Here is an 18,117-nt window from a genome sequence, read left to right on the forward strand (position 1 = left end):
ACCAATAAACTTCCCCTTGTCAGCCCCAACCCCCGTGGTGCTGTGCCGGGGCGGGCGGGGAGGGGGGCGGCTCCGGGCCGGGGCGGAGCGGCGGGGCCTTACCCAACCCTCAGCCATGGCGGCGGCCGCTTACGAGCTGCTGGTGCTGGGCGGCGGGTCCGGGGGGCTGGCGGGGGCCCGCCGGGCGGCGGAGCTGGGCGCCCGGGTAGCGCTGGTGGAGCCGCGTCGCTTCGGCGGTACCTGCGTGAGTCCCGGGAGAGGCCGGGGGTGGGAGGACGGGGACGGGGACACCCCCCCCCCCCCTTACCCGGGGAGGGACGGGCTTCACCCCGGGTTCCCCCGGGAGGCAGGAGTCGCCATCCCGGCCGCGGAGCGTCGGGCGAGGACCGGCCTCGTCAACGCCGAGCTGCGTGGAAGCGGGACGGGTCCGATCCACACACACCCCCCCCCCCCCCGTCCCCTGGCAGGGCGCTGGCTCTTTTCGGCTGTTTTCAGGCCGATAAAGGGATGCTGACGAGTCCCGGCTCCGCGCAGCCCAACTGCTAACTGGGTTACCGCCGAAAGGCTGCAAAGCAGAACTAGCGGGCACGGCGAGCCGGCAAGGAGCAGAAAAAACAAACCTTGTTCCTCAAACAAGCCAGGGACAGGCACTAGTTTTATGCTCGAAGTGGGTTCCCCTGAAAGAGTGGCCGTACTGGGACCAGAAGGGCAGGACAGGGAGGGCAAACGCCCTTCTCCTAGCAAACCTCTTTTAAATTACCGAGGGGAAAAAAAAAAAACCCAACCGTCTATTTGAAGACCGCGCACCTTCCGTATTCTCCTTCAAGGAAGTGAAGGAAAACGGGCACACCACGAGACCTTGAGGCACCGAAGGCGGTTACAGCCCTCTTTTGCCAGAAACCCATAATCCTGCCTTTATTTTCCCGGGCAGCGAGCTTGGGATTGGGTACCGGCCCGACGTGGGATGCTCTCCAGGGCGTCGCCTTTGAAAAACTAAGCCTTAACGCTGAGACTCCCTCTTATTTCCCCCTAGGTCAATGTTGGGTGCGTGCCAAAGAAGGTAAGTGGGCTTTCGCCGCCGGCTCCAGCGGTGCCTTGGCCGTGGGTTGGGTCTGGTGTGGGTGCCCGCCGAATTGCGGGGAGGTGCTGGCGTGGGGAGGAAGGAGCGGGAGGAGCGTATTGAGCCATCGAGATGCCGGGAAGCGCTCCGACCCGTCTCCCGTGGGAGGCTCCGGGCAGAGGTGAGGCATGGGGAAGTGTGGCAGGAGTTTTCCCCAAATCAAACCGGTCGTCCCGAGCCGACTTGCGGTTTGTGCGGGCAGGTGATGTGGAATGCGGCGGTCCACGCGGAGTTTGTCCACGATCACGCCGACTACGGCTTCGAAACGCCCGGCGTCAAGTTCAACTGGAGGTAAGTATGGAAAGAGCCGGTTGGAAGCGAGGGTTTCCCGGCGCGTGTCCTGCGGGGAGCAGCCGCAGGTCAGCGCTGCGGCCCCGTGGCTCGTTGTCCACCCCGAAGGGGTCCCTGCCCACTTGGAGGCTTCCCGTGGATGGATGCTGAGCTGGTTACACGGCCGGGATTCCCGCTGTATTTTGGAAAGGCAAACCGCCCGCGGGAAGAGATTCCGGAAAAGAGGGGTGCGGGGAAGGCAGGCACAAAAACCTTGCGTCGGTGGGGAAGGCTGCTGCCTGCTGGGTAACTCGGGGCCATTTTATTTTGTGGCGTGGGTGCCACGTACCGAAGGGATTGAACTGTTTTTCACTGAGCTCTGTAGCTTCGTTGGCTCACGGTGACGATAAGCCCCCCCGCTCTGTTCCAGAACGATTAAAGAGAAACGCGACGCTTACGTGAGGCGCCTGAACGAGATCTATGAGAATAACGTAAAGAAGGTGAGCACGCGTTTATCCCGCGAGCTGAGCAGGGAAGCGGGCTCCGCTGGATTTTTGGCCGCTTTTCCAGCCTTAACGGGTGTCCTCTTCTCTAACTGTACAAGCTCTGGCTCCGTTAGCTGGCTCGCACACCTCCTCCTGCTGTTAACCACTTAAGCGTTACTCCCCTAAGGCTCACATCGACATCATTCGGGGCTATGGCAAGTTCACCGCCGACCCCGAGCCTACCGTCGAAGTGGATGGGAAAAAGTACACGGCTCCTCACATCCTTATAGCCACGGGCGGGCACCCGGCCGTCCCTCCCGACAGCGAAATTCCCGGTGAGCCTGACGGAATTCCCCGGGCTGCCTGGAGAGAGGTCTGCCAAAGCAAAGCAGGCTTTGGGAGGCGGAGGCGGGAAGGAGGGGCTGGCGAGGGGTGCGAAAGGGGCTCTGCTTTGCAGGTGCCAGCCTGGGGATGACCAGCGACGGCTTCTTTGAGCTGGAGGAGCTGCCCAGGTAAAGCGGGGCTCACTCTCCCGGCTGCCGCCGGCGGAGGCCCGACGCGCCTGCACATGGCATCGGCGTTTCTCCGCAGGCGCAGCGTTATTGTCGGCGCCGGCTACATCGCGGTGGAAATCGCGGGGATCCTTTCCACGCTGGGCTCCAAGTCATCCCTGCTGATCCGCCAAGACAAGGTAGTGCCGCCGGCTGTCCCCAGCCGCGCTTCCTACCCGGCAGCTGCGTCCCAGTCTGCCGGGGGTTTCTGGTCATCAGCTGCCGTGAGCTGGTAAAGGAGGGTCCGAGTTGGCCCAGGCTCAGGAGGGTGGAAATGGCGATGCGGAGGACGGTGGCGTCAGGCTGTTGGGTGTAAGGAGGGGCTGGGTGGGGCAGACGGGGCGAGAAGAAGAACGTAGGTGTGCTGCCAGGAGGATTTCGGCAGCACCGACCCGCACGCCCGGCATTTCTGCAGCTGTGCGTGCCGCCGCACCCGTTTCCTTGAGCTTTATTTCAAGTCACAACTTGAAAAAAGAAAAACAAAAAAGGAAAAACGAGCAGAGGAGAACTTTGTCATTAACCAGAAGCGCCCCAAACCTCTCTGGGCTTGGATGGGGCATGGGCGCAGGGAAATGCCGGTGGAGGGGGCTGCCAGGCGGTGCCTTCCCCTGCAGACCCTCGTCTGATGACGCTGGCGGGTCCCTGCCCAGGTCCTGAGGACCTTCGACTCCATGATCAGCTCAAACTGCACCCAGGAGCTGGAGAACACCGGGGTGGATGTCTGGAAGCACACGCAGGTACAGAGCAGCCCCGCAGCTTGTCCCATCCCTCCTGGAGAGGCAGGGCCAGGGGGAAAGCCGGCGTTTTGGGCGCCGCTTGATGGGCCGTGGCTTTGGCGGCATCCCTGGTTCTGCGGTGCGGCCGCCGTCGCCTGTTGCGAGGCAAAAGCCGTCGGCACCTTCTCCCCCTGAGGCTCCTGTTGTTCCCCGCAGGTCAAGACGGTCACCAAGTCCCCCCGGGGGCTGCTGGATGTGACGGTGTCCTCCTCGGTGCCTGGCCGCAAGCCAACGGAGGGAGTGATCCGGGACGTTGACTGCCTGCTGTGGGCCGTGGGGCGGGAGCCCAACACCGAGGAGCTGTGCCTGGACCAAGTGGTGAGATGGCAGCACGTCCCTTCCGCGCTGGTGCGAGGATGCCCGCGGGTCTCCGGGTGTCCCACGGGTCTCTGGGGGTCCCATAGGTTTCAAGGGGTCCAACAGGTCTCTGGGGGTCCCACAGGTCTCTAGGGTTTCCACGGGTCTCCAGGGGTCCCACAGGTCTCCGGGGGTCCCATGGACCTCCGGAGCCTGCCGCAGGATGGTGTTCCCACCGTGCCCCGCCCCCCGCGGGGAACACGGTGGCCACTGGCAGGGGTCCCCTGTGGGCATCGCTTGTCCCATCCCTCCCGGGGTGGTTGCTGTTTCCCGTGGCAGGGGGTGCAGGTAGACGCCAAGGGCCATGTGGTGGTGGACGAGTACCAGAACACCACCAGGAGAGGGGTCTATGCCGTCGGGGATGTCTGCGGGAGAGCCCTCCTCACCCCAGGTACCGTGGCTGTGCCCCCCGCCCCAGCCCCTCAGTGCCGCGCTGTGCCGCAGCTCAGGCTCCCCGTCCCTCCCCGCAGTGGCCATCGCGGCCGGCAGAAAGCTGGCCCACAGGCTCTTCGAGGGCAAGCAGGACTCCCGGCTGGATTACCGTGACATCCCCACCGTCGTCTTCAGCCACCCGCCCATCGGCACCGTGGGCCTCACCGAAGGTGGGGACGGACAGGGCGCGGGGGGCGCGAAGAGGCTGGGGACATTGTGGCTCAGAGCTGCTGGTTTGATGCTTGAGGAAACGATCGGATCTCTGGCAAGCCGTCCGAGCCTTGCAAAATGTGCTTTGAGTCCCTCTTTATAAATGCCTCGTGTATACGGGGCATCCCCTTGACCTACGTGCCGTGTCTTCTGCTGCAGACGAAGCCGTGGCCACGCACGGGAGGGAGAACGTGAAGATCTACAGCACGTCCTTCATGCCCTTGTACCACGCTGTCACCCAGAGGAAGGTTAAGTGCGTCATGAAGCTGGTGTGTGCTGGCAAGGAGGAGAAGGTGGGTGGAGGGGACCAGGGGGGACAGCTGGGCGCTGCAGGGGGGTGGCGGGGACCACGGCTGGCTGTCCTCTTGTCCCCGCGTGGTCGGCTCTGACCTGCTCAGACCGGGTCTTGGGCTGGGATCCAGCTCCCCCAGCGCCAAGCCCGGTGTTCAGCCTGGATTTTGCCGGTGCTGGGTCCCATCCGGCCTCTTGCTTCTTCCCCGAAGGTGGTGGGATTGCACATGCAAGGGCTGGGCTGCGACGAAATGCTGCAGGGCTTTGCCGTGGCCATCAAAATGGGGGCTACCAAGGCCGACCTGGACAACACCGTCGCCATTCACCCCACTTCTGCCGAAGAGCTGGTGACACTGCGCTGAGGCGGTGGGCACGGGCAGCCCCGGGGACAGCAGCTGCAGCTGGGGAAAATGTTTTACATGTCTTAAAAAATGCCTTAACGTCAGGCGGTTGCCTGGAGAGCGTGTCTGTAAAATCAGGATGGAGTGGAAAATAAATAAAGTGATGCTGGGATGTCTCTGCCTTTCGCTTTATGGTGCCTGTCTCCCGCCGTGCCCAACCGCAGAGGGTGGTGGCACGGTCCCTCGGCGCGGTTTGGGGGAAGGCTGCCAGTGGCCGGGCTCCCCCTATACCGTCCCCGGCACCAGGGCTGTGCGGGGAGCAGCAGAGCGGGGCAGGTGGGTGCTTGGGGTACTCGTGGGTGCTGGAGTATGCCGGGTGGGCTCTCTCCTCCGCCGCGGGCTCACGGAGGGGTGCATCGGCATCGCCGTTGGACGTGGATGCATCGGCCATCACTGTTGGATGTGTGATCACAGGGGGAGCTGCTGGCCTGACCCTGCTGCATCTCAGGGGCTTCCAGATCCCCTCCGCTGCCCCATCGCTCTCCGCTCTTCGTGGCTGCGGCTCTCGAGCTCTCAAAGCTTGAGGCAGCTTGAAGCGGCCGAGGGCAAAGCTGGCCAGGAGAGGTGGGGCACAGCGCTGGCGCTGGCTGAGGAACTGCTGGCTTCTGCTTTGCTTTAGCTAGAAATAAATAGTTTGCATGAAATCAAAGTATCTCCGAGGTCGAAGACTCCCTTGAAACCTAAGGAGGAGGTGAGCGGCCAAAGGAAGGGGATGCTGGTGTTCAGCCCGGGCGTGCGGCTCCAGGCTTTGCTGGGGTGTCTCCATCCCAGCTGGCAAAACCGTAGCAGGCAGGAAAACCCTGCCCAGCCCTCCTAACCCCATCAGCACATATTTAAAGAGTACATTGGACTCCTAGGGGCCCCAGGACAAGCAAAAGCCCAAATATTACTGGTATCCTCAGTTATCTATGTTATGATTTGCAAGGCTTATTGCTAACTGAAGCACAAAAGATTTCCTCTGGGCTTGCCACGGACGATCCTCAGGCACATTAGAGGAGTCACCTGGAGTTAATTCGAAGTGAATTGCTCCATTTGAATCACGGTGACTCTACCCTCTCAGTCAATATGCTGTAATGGCATTTTGTCAGTATCTTTCTTCCTTTTAAATGACAAGTTTGGTCACTTTATTTTAAGGCATATTTTAGAGTGTTTGCGAGATTCGTCCTGTACTTCAGAGCCAGAGAAATTACCAAAGCGTCTAAAAAAAGAAAGGCAGGGACACACAGGCACAGGCAGGGGCCGAGTGTCCGCAGAAGCCTCCTTTTTGGAGGAAATTGGGGAAAAAAAACAGAGGGAAGCAGAGCCCCGGGCATCCCCGTGAGACCACGTCCCCTGGGGTCCCCGGTGGGGGGAACCGAAGAGGGGATCGGGATCGGGACCAGGGTGGGACGGGTGACAGGAGGGGGGGACACTGGGGGTGGCCTGGGGGCTCTGGCCCGCTCCCGCTCCGACCTTGTGCTGTCCGAGCTCCGGGGCTGCCGGCCTGAGAGCTGGAAGGGGCCGAAACCGCCGCCCCGCGACCCGAGAGGAGCTGGGGAGAGCGGCCCCCCCCCCCGGCCCGGCGCAGCCCGGACAGGGATGCTCTGGAGCGGGGAGCCCCGAGGGGCAGATGCCCGGCCCGCCCTGCCCTCGGGGACCCCGCTCCCTTCTCGGGGAGACCCAGAAGCCCCGGGCGGGCCGGAGTCCGGTGAGCCGGGTTTAGCGGGGGGGCGGACGGGGGCCGAGCCCCGGGTCTCCTCCCGCCCCCGGGTGGGTCTCCGACCCGGGCACGGTGAGCCCCTAGGGGCTGGGGCGTGGGTGGGTGCCCGCCGCGCTACGTCCGCACCGAGGGTCTCCCACCGTCGCCCTCACCCGGGGCCGCCTGCGCGGGGCGGAGCGAGCGGCCGGGTCGGTGCCCCGACCGCAGCCGGTGTTCGCCCGCAGCGTCCTCGGTGGTGCCCGGGGCGCGGGCGGGCGCTGGGACCCCGCGGCCGATGGCCCGCCACGCCCCCTGGCCACGCCACGCCCGCTAACCTCGCCCCTCCCTGCCCGCGGGGCCCGCCCCCGCGGAGCCCCCGCCCCCGGGCGGGGCGGGGACCCAGAGCGCCTGCGCGGGGCGGGGCCCAGGCAGCTTTGGCCCCTGGCGGCCGCCGTCTTCCCCTCCCGCCCTCTCCCTCAGTTCCAGGGCGCGGGCGGCGCCGGGCCGGGCCGGGTCCCCGGGCGGGGGCTGCGGCCCCGCGGTGCAGCGGCGGCCCCGCGGGCGGGGAGGGCCCGGGCCGGCCCCGCGGCGGGAGCCCCGGGCGCTCGGAGCCGCGGGGCGGCGGAGGGGCGGTGTCCGCCCGCCCGCCCCAGGTGAGGAGGGGGGGGATCGGCTGCAGAGGCCCGGGCGGGAACAAGGCCGGGGAGGGGCGGCGCGGCCGCGGGGGCGGTGTCCGGGCCGGGCCGTGTGGGCGAGCGGGGCTGCTGCGGGCCGGAGCCGCGGGACCCCGGCGAGGGGCGGCCCCGGTGGGGCAGTCGCCGCGGGGACGGGACGAGGAAGAGCGGCCGCGCTGGCGGTGGCTCCGCGGAGGAGCCGTCGGGGCTCGGGGCGCCGGGGAATAAAGCCCGGAGGGCCGGAGCCCGGCGCCCCCCGTCCTCGCCCGAGCCGCCCGGGGCCGTGCCCGCCCCGCGGGTCCCCCCGGCCAGTTCCCAAGCACCGCCCGACAGCGCCGGGGCTCCCGGGCCCGTCCGACCCCGCAGGCGGGGCAGGGGGGGTGCGGGGCTCGGCCGGGTGTTCCGGGGACCCACAACCTCGGGCCGGGGCTCGGCGGCACAGCCGCAGTGGTGGGTGTGGGGAGACGTGCCAGCCGGCTCGGGGCCTGTCCCGGGGCTCAGACCGGGTACCGGGGGTTGGTCCGGGGCTCAGGGCCGGGCCCAGTCGTGGGTTTTCACGCAGCAGGACCCGGGCCGGTGAGATGGAGCTCGGGGGGCGCCGAAGGGGCAGTAACTCCCGGGGTTTGGGGGGGCAGAGGCAGAGCCAAGGGGTTTCGCAGCTCAAAGCCCGGCGGGGCCGGGGGCTCAGGGACGGGAGCCGAGCCGTGTGGTCAGACCCGGGCACGCGGGCTAAAACCCCCGAAGCCCCACGTTTGCGGGGCTCGAAAAGGGAGACCCGGTCCTTGGTTCTTTCGGCCTCGAAAACGAGCTGGAGGGGTGGGTTTGGGGGCTTGAAGGTGGGGACTCGGTCAGCCCTGCGTTTTCGGGGCTCGGAAACAGAGATTGAGCGTTCTCAGGACACGAAACCGGGCTCGCGGGGCTCGAAACCGAGCCCTGTGTTTTCCGGGCTTGGACACAGGCTCGGGGGGGCAAAACCCCGGCTCACTCGACTTCGGGGAAAGTGAGGGCAAGTCATGGGGCTCGGGGGTGAGAGAGGGGCACCCTGGGGTGAGGCCGAGCTGGGCCCCGTCACCGCTTGAACACGGGGACCGAGTCCTGCGTTTTGGGGCTCAAAACCAGAGACTAAGTCCCGCGTGTTAGTGCTCGGGAAACGGAGCCCAAGTCCTGGGTTTGGGGGGCTCGGTACCAGGCTCGTTTGGCCACTTTTCGGGCCCCGAAGCCCAGCCTAAGCAGTCAGTCGTGCATTTTTTCGGGCTGAGAAACGGAGACTAAGCCCTGCGTTTTTGGAGCCGGGCTCATTTGGCCAGGTTTAGGGCTCGGAAATTGAGACTGAAAGTGCTGCGTTTTGGGGCGGGGGAGGGCTCAGAACCGGTCCCATTCGGCCGGTTTTGGGGCTGTGAAAGAGAGACCAAGTCCTGCGTTGGGGGAGCGTGAAACCGGGCTCATCGAGACCGGGAAAGGGAGACTAGAAGCCCTGCGTTTTTGGAGCCGGGCTCATTTGGCCAGGTTTAGGGCTCGGAAACTAAGTGCTGCGTTCTGGGGGGGAGGGCTCAGACCCCAAGCCCTGGGTCGTCGGGGCTTGGGCCCCCTCCCATTCGGCCGGTTTTGGGGCTGTGGAAGAGGGACCGAGTCCTGCGTCGCGGGAGCGTGAAACCGGGCTCACGGGGGCAGTTCAAGGTCGTGAGAAGCGAGACCCAAACTCCCGCGTTTCGGGGCTCGGAAACAGAGACCAAGTCGAGCCGTGTGTTTTCGTGCTTGGAAACCAGGGCCCCGGCCCGGGGGTGCTGGGGCCGGACCCAGGCTGGTCGGGGCGGTTTTCGGGTTTGCAGAGGGAGGCTGAGCCCCGCCGCGTTGGGCTCCGAGGCGCAGGCTCAGCGCTGCGGTTTTTGGGGTCGAAATGAGGCTCATCCGGCCAACGTCGGGGCTTGGGAAAGGGCCCCGGCCCCGCTGCTGGCCGGGGGCCCGGCAACAGAGCCCCAGCCCCGCGGGTCCGGGCTCGGCCCTGGAGCCCCCCGGCCGCTCCTGGGGCGGGCAGGGCCCGGGGGCACAAGGCGCTCTGGGAGCCGAGACGCCCCTTCCCCTCCCCGGGCCGTTCCCCGGTCGGTGCTCACGGGCTGGGGACCCCGGTGCGGGACCCGGTCAGACGGTGCCGGGGCAGCCCCGGCGCCGCCGGCGGCTTCCAGCCTTTATTCGGTGTCGGCGCGGAGCCGCCGGCGCCCGGTGAGCGACCCCGGCCCCGGCAGAGCCCCGGCCGGGACGGTGCCCGGAGACGCAGGCAGGAGCGGGCAGCGAACGCGGGACTTCGGCCACCGGTCCCGACCGGGGCAGCTCCCGGCTGGGGCCCGGGCCCGGAGCGCGGCTCCTCCTGCCCGCGGCGCCGGGACGGCGAGGCCGGGGGCTCGGCAGAGAGCGGGCCCGGCCCCGGCGCTGCCGCGGTCCTCCGGCTCCGCGGGGCGGGACAGAGCCCCGGGACCCGCAACCCGCCCGGGGAGAGGCGGACGCCGGTCGAGGCTCCCCCGCCGGCTCCGCGCGCCCGCGAGACCGGGCCCGGGTCCCGTCCCCAGCCCCAGCCCCAAACGCGACCCCAGCCCAGCCTCACCGCCCCCCGCTCCGCACGGCCCCGGGAGAGGCCCCCGGGCCGGGGCTCCGTCCCCGCGTCCCGCTACCGGCGTCCGCCGCGCTCGGGGCCGGGGCGGTTCTGGCGGCGGAAGAGGAGGCGCGTGCGCGGGGCGGGGCGCGGAGGGGCGGGGCCTCATCGCGCCTGCGCGGGGCGTGCCGGGCGCAGGGGCGGGGCGAGTGGGCGGAGCCTCGGGGCGTGGCCCGGCACAGGTGCGAGGGGGCGTTGGCCGAGGGCGCCTGCGCGGGGCGTGTCCTGGCACAGGTGCGAGGGCGGGGCGAGTGGGCGGTGCCCCGGGGCGCCTGCGCGGGGCGGGGCCGAGGAGATTTGAGCCCCGGCGGCCGCCGTCTGCCTCATTTTGTCGTTCCCCCCCGGCGGCGGCGCCCGCGGCCCCGGGGCGGCAGCGGCCGGGCCGGGCCGGGCTCCCCCGGCGGGGCCAGGTGAGGCGCGGGGGGCTCGGCCCGGGACGCTCGGCCCGGGAGGCTCGGCCCGGGAGCGGAGCCGCGGCTGGGAACGGGAAGCGGGGAAGGGGCTGCGGCCGAGCGGGGCCGCGGCCCGGGGGGGGTGTCCGGGCCGGGGTAGGTGGTCAAGTGCCGGTGCGCGGGCGGCCGCGCTGGCGGTGGCTCCGCGGAGGAGCCGGCGGGGCTCGGGGCGCCGGGGAATAAAGCCCGGAGGGCCGGAGCCCGGCGCCCCCCGTCCTCGCCCGAGCCGCCCGGGGCCGTGCCCGCCCCGCGGGTCCCCCCGACCAGTTCCCAAGCACCGCCCGACAGCGCCGGGGCTCCCGGGCCCGTCCGACCCCGCAGGCGGGGCAGGGGGGGTGCGGGGCTCGGCCGGGTGTTCCGGGGAATCACAACCTCGGGCCGGGGCTCGGCGGCACAGAGCGGTCCGGGCCTTTCCCAGGCCGGAGCCCCGAGCCCCGGTCCGGCGTTTCTGGGTCTGGGGAAGGGGCTGCCGGGGCTGGAGCAGGGCCCGAGTCCTGGGTGTTTGGGCTGGGAAACGGGGACCTGGCTGGGGGGGGCTGACATGGGGCTGGGTGGCAGGAGGGTGTTGGGGTGCGGGTGGGAGGGCGCTGGGGTGCAGGTGGGAGGGGGGCAGGGTGGGTACGAGCGGGCGGGAGGGCATTGGGGTGGGAGGGGGGCAGGCCGGGTGGGTGGGTGTGGGTGGGAGGGCATTGGGGTGGGAGGGGGGCAGGCCGGGTGGGTGCGGGAGGCGGGTGGGCAGGGTGCGTGGACCCCCACCGGAGGTGGGGGTCCGGTCGCGTTGGTCCCCGCAGTTAGGGAGGCCGGCATGCACCAGGCCGAATTAAACGTCTGAGATAGTCTCTGGGGGAAACGGCGCTTTCCCCACCCTCTTCGCCCGTCCAGGTCTTCATTCCGGGGGTGTACAACCCCCGGGAGGGTGCGTGAACAATAAACACCAACTCGTTAGTCAACGTGTGTACAGTTATGACATTTAATATTCATATCCAAGTTATGACAGTGATTGATTTACGACCTTGCCAAAAGCCAAGATCGTTTCAACAAGCACAAGCTGGAACGAATGAGCTGGAGCCGCAGAGCAACCGGAGCCAGAACAAGCTGGTGCTGAAACGAACTGGAAGCCAGGAGGAGCTGGAACCATCCACGAACTGGAGCCAAAACTGAGCTGGAGCCATCGAGGAGCTGGAACCATCCACGAACTGGAGCCAAAACTGAGCTGGAGCCGTCCATGAGCTGGACCTGAAACCAGAGCAGAAAAACTGGTACAGGAACCAAAACTGAGCTGGGGCTGGAACAAGCAGGACCAGAAACAAACAGGAGCCCGAACAAACAAACGGGACCCGCAAATTGAGCTGGACCCAAAACAAACGGGGGCCCAAACAACTGACCTGGATCCGCGCAGGCCCCGCAGCATCTCCGGGCGGGTGCTGGCAGGGCCGTCCCCAGCCAGGAGCGGGGCCACGCGCAGGGCAGGCGGCAGCGTTGGCCTCGGCGTAGGCAGCCCGGCTTCTTCCTGGGGCTCCGCACCCCATGGGGCTCCTGGCGTGGCTGGGGCTCCTCTGTCCGTCCGTCCGTCACTGCACAGGGAGAGATGTGGGACAGTCGGAGCTCCCGGCGGCACCGCATGGCACGGCCCAAAGAGCCCCGGAGATGCTGCCCGGGCAAACCCTGCTGCCTCCCGGGCACGGGCAGCTCTGCCCGGCCCCTCGCCGGTGCTTTTGACAGCGGCTCCCCCGTGCCGCGCACCCACGACAGGAGAGAGAGATGGGGACGAGACACCAGAAACGTCTCATTTATCCTCGGGAGAGTGGGCGAGAGCCAGGATCTGGCTGAAAACCCCCTCTCCCCGCGCAGCAGCGGCAGCAGCAGCAGCGGCCCAGACCGACAACCAGCAGCCCCAGACGGGCCAAGGCCGGCACCGCACCAGTGCCAGCGGGGTCTGGGCCGGACCCCAGCAGCGCCCACTCCCACCTCCCCAAACACACGGCACTGACCTGCCCGGCCCCAGCTTGGGGTGGGCTGCGGGGACGGGAACTGTGGGGCCCCCCAGGGCCCCCTCCACACCCACAAACAGCCACTGGCCGCAGGGGGAACCCCCCCAGGCAGGCAAACAGGCCCCAGCCCCAAGGGACACACACCAGCACCCACAGCGACCCACCAGCACTGCCCCACCGGTGCCAGGAACCCTTCCGGGGGATGGCACCCACCCTCCCCATCCCTCGGCCGCCCCGCCGGCAGGACCAGGGGCAAAGCCAGCATGCCCCGAGCACAAAACCGCTCCCCAGGCTCCGGCCAGGCCCGGCTCCCTCGCGCCCGCTCGGTCCTGGCGCCCCCGGGGCACGGCAGCCCCCAGCACCCCACTCCCACAGCCGGGGACAGGACCCCAGCCTGCCCCTCTGTCCCCCGGGACCCTGCAGGGACCCGGCCCCTCCTGCGGCACTGGAGATCCCCCAGGCCCCGCCGGCACAGCCGGCCCGGGGAGCCGAGCGCCCCGGTCCCACCGCACATCTCTGCTCAGCCGCCGCCTCGGGGCACTCACCTTACCAGGCACGTCCTCCCCGCCGGCGTCCCCCGGTGCTTGCTGCCTCGGGGCCGCGCTCCTCGCCCAGGCACCGGGATGAGCCTTCCCCACGCGTCGGCACAGTCACGAGGCATCGCCTGGGCCACCAACACCCCGAGGGACCGGCGGCACTGGGACGGCCATCGCTCCCTGTGCCTGGCCAGGCCGGCTTCACCATCTCACTGATGGGGCTGCAGGAGCCAGCGTAGATCCCTGGAGCCGCTTCTGCTCCCACTGCAGCACGTTTTGAGCTGAAAAAGAAGGTTTTCAGTCAAAGCAGGGCTTCACACAGGGCCCAGAGCCAGCCCCAGGCCCTGCCATGGCAGCGCCTGACGCTGCTGGCTCCGGCCCTCGGGCATCTGCCCACGAGGATGATGCCGGGCAGGGCTGAAGGGCTGAAGCCCACTGGAAACCGGTTCCCCCCAGCAGCAGCTCCCACACTCACCGCTCCCAGCTCTCCCCGGCTCCGGCAGAGCCAGCGCCAGGCCGGAGGGGTCTGTCCTGCCGGCAGCCGCTCCGAAAAAGAGCTGGAGAGAAGAAACCAGCCGGTGCCTGCACCGGGAGGAGGGAGCCCAGCGGCGGGAGGGGTCACCGGGAGACCCCCAGCCCCGCCGGGTCCCCGTCTCCCCCAGGTGCCGGGTGGGAGACGCGGCATGCGGAGCCCCCACGGCCTGTCGCCAGGACACGGTTCGAGCGGGGGCTGATCCCGTGGTGGAAACCGGGAGCTGCCGGGGACCCCCAGCCCCACAGGCCGAGCTGCAGCTGCTGCCCCCCGAGAGGGGACCCCAGAGGGTCGGTGCCGAAACCCGCTGGGAAAGCCACCGGGCCCCAGCCGGGCACCCACGGGGGATCCCGCACCGGGGGAGAGGGAAACAGACCACTCACCCGTGGGTGCCGGCGCGGGCAGGGCAGGGCAGGCGGCTCCTGCCGCTGGGGAACCCGGGGGCCCGCAGCCAGCCCGCGCCTGCCCAGGGTCCCCCGTGGGTCCCGGCAAGAGCCGCCAGCCCGGAGCCGGGGGGGTCCGGCCCCGGGAGGGGACGGGGGCAGCACCCGCTGCCTGCGGGGAGAGGCAGGGCCCGCACCGGCCCCCCGGCAGCTGCCTGCAGGCAGGGCGCGGACCTGAGCTTCGGGCAGCACCTAACGGGCAGCGGCCGGCGCCCCCGCTCCCACACCGGAGCCCGCCAGCGGGGGGAGAAAGGAGGCAACGGCCCCGGTTCTGCCCCATTTTCCCCCGGTTTCCCCCGTTGCCCTCGCCCGGCTCCGGCCCGGGACCCCGAGGCCGCCCGGGGCAGGCGGGAGACGGCGTCGCTCCCGGTTCCCGCCCGCCGGCTGCGGCCGCCCCGCGCCGGTACCGTGAGAGCCGCGACCGGAGCCTCCCCGGAGGAGCCCCGGGGAGACGGCACGCCCGGGCCCGGCACGGCCCCGGCCCCGGCCCGGAGCACGCCCAGAGGCGCTGGTGTACCTCTCGGCCCCGGGCAGGGAGACGCGGCGGCGGCACCGGGAGCGGCACCGGGAGCAGCCGCGGCGCGGGCGGGGCCCGGGCGTGGCGGAGAAACGGCCCCGAGCCCGGGCGGGACCCGCCGGCCGGAGACCCGGGACCCGGACCGCGCTCCCGACGCCGCCGGTCCCGCGACGGCGGCGCCCCCTGGCGGCCGCGAGGGGGTTTTGAAGCCTCGGGGGCCTCCGCGCACCTGCCGCCGCGGCGGCACGTGACTGCGGGGGCGGGGGCGGGGCTTGATTCGGGGCGTGACCGGGAAGGAACGCGTGGGCGGGAGGCGGGGCCGCCGCCCGCCTGCGCGGGGCGTTGCCCTCAGAGGTTTGTCCCTTCCCGGCCGCCGTCTTCCTCCATTTTTATTTCCGCCGTTGGCGCCGCCGCCGGCCCTGAGGTAGCGGTGGTCGGTCCCGGCCCCGCTCCACCGGCGGGGCCAGGTGAGGCGCGGGGGGCTCGGCCCGCGGGAGCCTTAGGGCCCCGCTGGGGCTGGGGGCGGCGGAGCCGCGGGAGCCGGACCCGCGGTTGGGGGCCGTGAGGTCGGGGCTGTGGCCGAGCAGCGGCCGGGGGCGGCAGCGGCGAAGGGGCCGCGGCCCCGGGGGGGGGTGTCCGGGCCGGGGTAGGTGGTCAAGTGCCGGTGCCCGGGCGGCCGCGCTGGCGGTGGCTCCGCGGAGGAGCCGTCGGGGCTCGGGGCGCCGGGGAATAAAGCCCGGAGGGCCGGAGCCCGGCGCCCCCCGTCCTCGCCCGAGCCGCCCGGGGCCGTGCCCGCCCCGCGGGTCCCCCCGGCCAGTTCCCAAGCACCGCCCGACAGCGCCGGGGCTCCCGGGCCCGTCCGACCCCGCAGGCGGGGCAGGGGGGGTGCGGGGCTCGGCCGGGTGTTCCGGGGAATCACAACCTCGGGCCGGGGCTCGGCGGCACAGAGCGGTCCGGGCCTTTCCCAGGCCGGAGCCCCGAGCCCCGGTCCGGCGTTTCTGGGTCTGGGGAAGGGGCTGCCGGGGCTGGAGCAGGGCCCGAGTCCTGGGTGTTTGGGCTGGGAAACGGGGGCCTGGTCGGCTGGTTGGGGGGGGGGCAGACCCGGGTGCTGGGTGGTGGGAGGGTGTTGGGGTGAGGGCAGGAGGGTGTTGGGGTGCGGGTGGGAGGGGGGCAGGGTGGGTGTGGGCAGGAGGGCATTGGGGTGGGAGGGGGGCAGGCCGGGTGGGTGCGGGAGGCGGGTGGGCAGGGTGCGTGGACCCCCACCAGAGGTGGGGGTCTGGTCGCGTTGGTCCCCGCAGTTAGGGAGGCCGGCATGCACCAGGCCGAATTAAACGTCTGAGATAGTCTCTGGGGGAAACGGCGCTTTTCAGACCCCCAACCCCGTCTTCGAGTCCGACCCTGTTCAATGTTCCTACAATGCCCAGAACAGTTATTATCTAATTAGCCAACATGTATTAAGTAATTAGTTAAGAATTATTTAGTATTAAAAGTATGATATTAATACTGAGGTTATGACAGTGAATGCTTTACAACCTGTCACGTGCCCAGAGTGCATTAAGGAGCAGAAGGTGTCATCGGTTCGCGCTGGACCTGCAGCAAGCTTCGACGTCTTCGGTTTCTAACCTTTTTTCAATGTTTATACAACACTTTCAGTATTTCTAAGCTAAATATTCCCAGCATATTCAGCATTAAATTTTCCTATTCATATTCGAGGAGCGGGAATGATTTACAACCTCATGAAAGGCTCTTTTCAGTGCTGAAAGACAAGCAGTCACAGAACCATAGAATCCTAGAACGGTTTGGGTTGGAAGGGACCTCTCAAGGCCATCTAGTCCAACCCCCCTGCTGTGGGCAGGGACATCTTCAACTAGAGCAGGTTGCTCAGAGCCCCGTCCAGCCTGACCTGGAACGGTTCCAGGGATGGGGCACCCACCACCTCTCTGGGCAACCTGGGCCAGTGCTTCACCACCCTCAGCGTAAAACACTTCTTCCTTAGATCTAGTCTGAATCTACCCCCCTTTAGTTTAAAGCCATTCCCCCTTGGCCTGTCGCAACAGGCCCTGCTAAAAAGTTTGCCGCCAAGTAAATGCATCAAAAAGCGAAAAAACCCAACAGAACAATCCAGAGAGCTCCGTAGCTCCAATAAACTGTGGTTTCACCGTGGGTTCCCCATCTTTTATCTCCTCGGGAGGACCAAGACCAGTTAGTTTAAAACGCAGAACTCGCATCGCTTTCAGTAGGAATAGATTATTTGGACCTGTTGGACCTCAGAGACGTTTCTTTTTCTTCTTTTTTTTAGTAAAAAGAGACCATGCCGAAGGAGAACGTATGTATTTACAAAACAAAGAAAGAAAGGTAACTCTAGATCTCTAGGTAAGAGGGAGAGAGGGGATTTTTTTCCAATACTTTTGATCTCTTTGCTCATCACATTTTCTTAAGCAGCCCGTTAGGTTACAGGAAAGAACAGTAGTATGTTAACGGAGCTATCAATCACTTGCAATTTACTTCCTGTACTTGTAATTCATCTTTAATCACTCAAAATACAGTAAATCCTGAAAATACGCATTCCTACTACTTTCCGAAGCCTGCCAGCAGACGGGCAAGGTTCTTCGGCTACCAAAGCTCAAACTTTTCAAATAATAAATTACAACTCCCAAGCACAGCTCAAGCTCAGTTGTCATTCGATCTGTAAGCGGCCACGTCTGCTATTCGAGGGCTTTCAGACAGATCGCTGGCGGAAAACGTTCCCCGTGCTCCGGTCGGGGGACGCAACTGTGGGCTCTGCAGGCAAACCTCGTTTCCTACAAAGTCATTGCGAGCAATACCCGTCTGCGGCATCGAAGCCTGCGAGAGCAGCCTGCGACTTGTGACGTTCGTTCGACGGTTGTACGACGCTTTGACTGTTTAACTCATTAACCCACGTCTGTAAACAGAGTATTTACTTTTCATGCAGCACCGAGGTGTGACGCTGCTGTTCAGGACCCGCCGAAAGCCGCGTCTGCTGTAAGGAACGGGGGCCGTGAAGAGCTGGAGGACAAAGGTCCTTCCTAGAGCTGACCCACGAGCACCCGCCGCCCGCTCGGCGGTGATGCAGCGTTTTCCGCGTTTGATAATTAGTCGATGCCAGTCGCTGCCTCCTCAGTCCCTCCCCGTGAGGCAGCGATGTTCACCCCCCAAGCGCTGGCAGGGACGGATCGAGGCGGGCACCCCCCCGGCTCCGCGCGGGCAGCCGCCCCAGGCAGGGGGCACACGGTGGCCCAGGGGGGCTTCGGCCCAGCGGCGGGTCCCCGCTCCCCTTCTGCCGGCTCCCCTCGGTGCCGCTCCCTGGGCAGGGGTGCGCGTACCCCTCCCTCGCCCGCGGGGTGGGACGGGGCTGCCCGGTTGGGACCCGGGGTCGCGGGGAGGTGCGGGGGGGGGCACAGCAAGGGAGCCACGGCAAGGCCGGCACAGCCCCTCCAGGCACTCAGGGCGGGGGGAAGGAGGAACCGTTCCCCGGGCCGCGGCCCCCCGGCCCTGGGGGAAGGAGCCCCGCGGGGGGGGACCCCCAGCCGCAGCAGTGTCCCGGAGCTGCCCGGGGGGGGCCCAGGCCGCGCTCCGGCCGTAGCCCCGAGCGCCCCGCCGGTACCTGCCGCCCCGCCCCGCCCCGCCCCGCCCGGCGGCGCCCCCTGGTGGACGCGGAGCGACACAGCGGGGCACGGCACACCCCCCCCACCCCGCCTCCGCGCCCGGGATGGCGCCCTCTGGCGGACGCAGA

At 68.0% G+C, this 18,117-nt stretch overlaps 1 protein-coding gene and 1 long non-coding RNA gene across 2 annotated transcripts; one reads left to right on the plus strand and one right to left on the minus strand.

Annotated features, from left to right (window-relative positions):
- The first annotated feature begins 112 nt into the window (after positions 1-112).
- GSR (glutathione-disulfide reductase) lies at positions 113-5,014 on the plus strand. Its single transcript, XM_076337422.1, has 13 exons — positions 113-244; positions 1,034-1,060; positions 1,323-1,411; positions 1,821-1,890; positions 2,063-2,210; positions 2,333-2,387; positions 2,467-2,566; positions 3,077-3,163; positions 3,359-3,520; positions 3,839-3,950; positions 4,030-4,161; positions 4,361-4,494; positions 4,705-5,014. Exons 1-13 carry the CDS (start codon positions 116-118, stop codon positions 4,852-4,854), a joined length of 1,395 nt encoding a protein of 464 aa, XP_076193537.1. The 5' UTR covers positions 113-115; the 3' UTR covers positions 4,855-5,014.
- A 6,286-nt stretch (positions 5,015-11,300) lies between these two features.
- LOC143159888 (uncharacterized) lies at positions 11,301-14,246 on the minus strand. Its single transcript, XR_012995264.1, has 4 exons — positions 13,347-14,246; positions 12,881-13,152; positions 11,730-11,918; positions 11,301-11,580 (listed from the first exon to the last, which is right to left on the minus strand). It is a non-coding gene; the product is annotated as an uncharacterized LOC143159888 (long non-coding RNA).
- Positions 14,247-18,117: the final 3,871 nt, after the last annotated feature.

The sequence above is a fragment of the Aptenodytes patagonicus genome, chromosome 4 (assembly GCF_965638725.1).
Source record: "Aptenodytes patagonicus chromosome 4, bAptPat1.pri.cur, whole genome shotgun sequence".
In the NCBI taxonomy this organism is placed as follows: Eukaryota; Metazoa; Chordata; class Aves; order Sphenisciformes; family Spheniscidae; genus Aptenodytes; species Aptenodytes patagonicus.

Excerpts from the sequence above, each read along its gene's own strand:
- GSR (XM_076337422.1), top strand. The coding sequence starts at position 116 with ATGGCGGCGGCCGCTTACGAGCTGCTGGTGCTGGGCGGCGGGTCCGGG. Across the intron at positions 2,211-2,332 it reads TCCCGACAGCGAAATTCCCG|GTGCCAGCCTGGGGATGACC; the intron begins GTGAGCCTGACG and ends TCTGCTTTGCAG. Across the intron at positions 4,495-4,704 it reads GTGCTGGCAAGGAGGAGAAG|GTGGTGGGATTGCACATGCA; the intron begins GTGGGTGGAGGG and ends TCTTCCCCGAAG.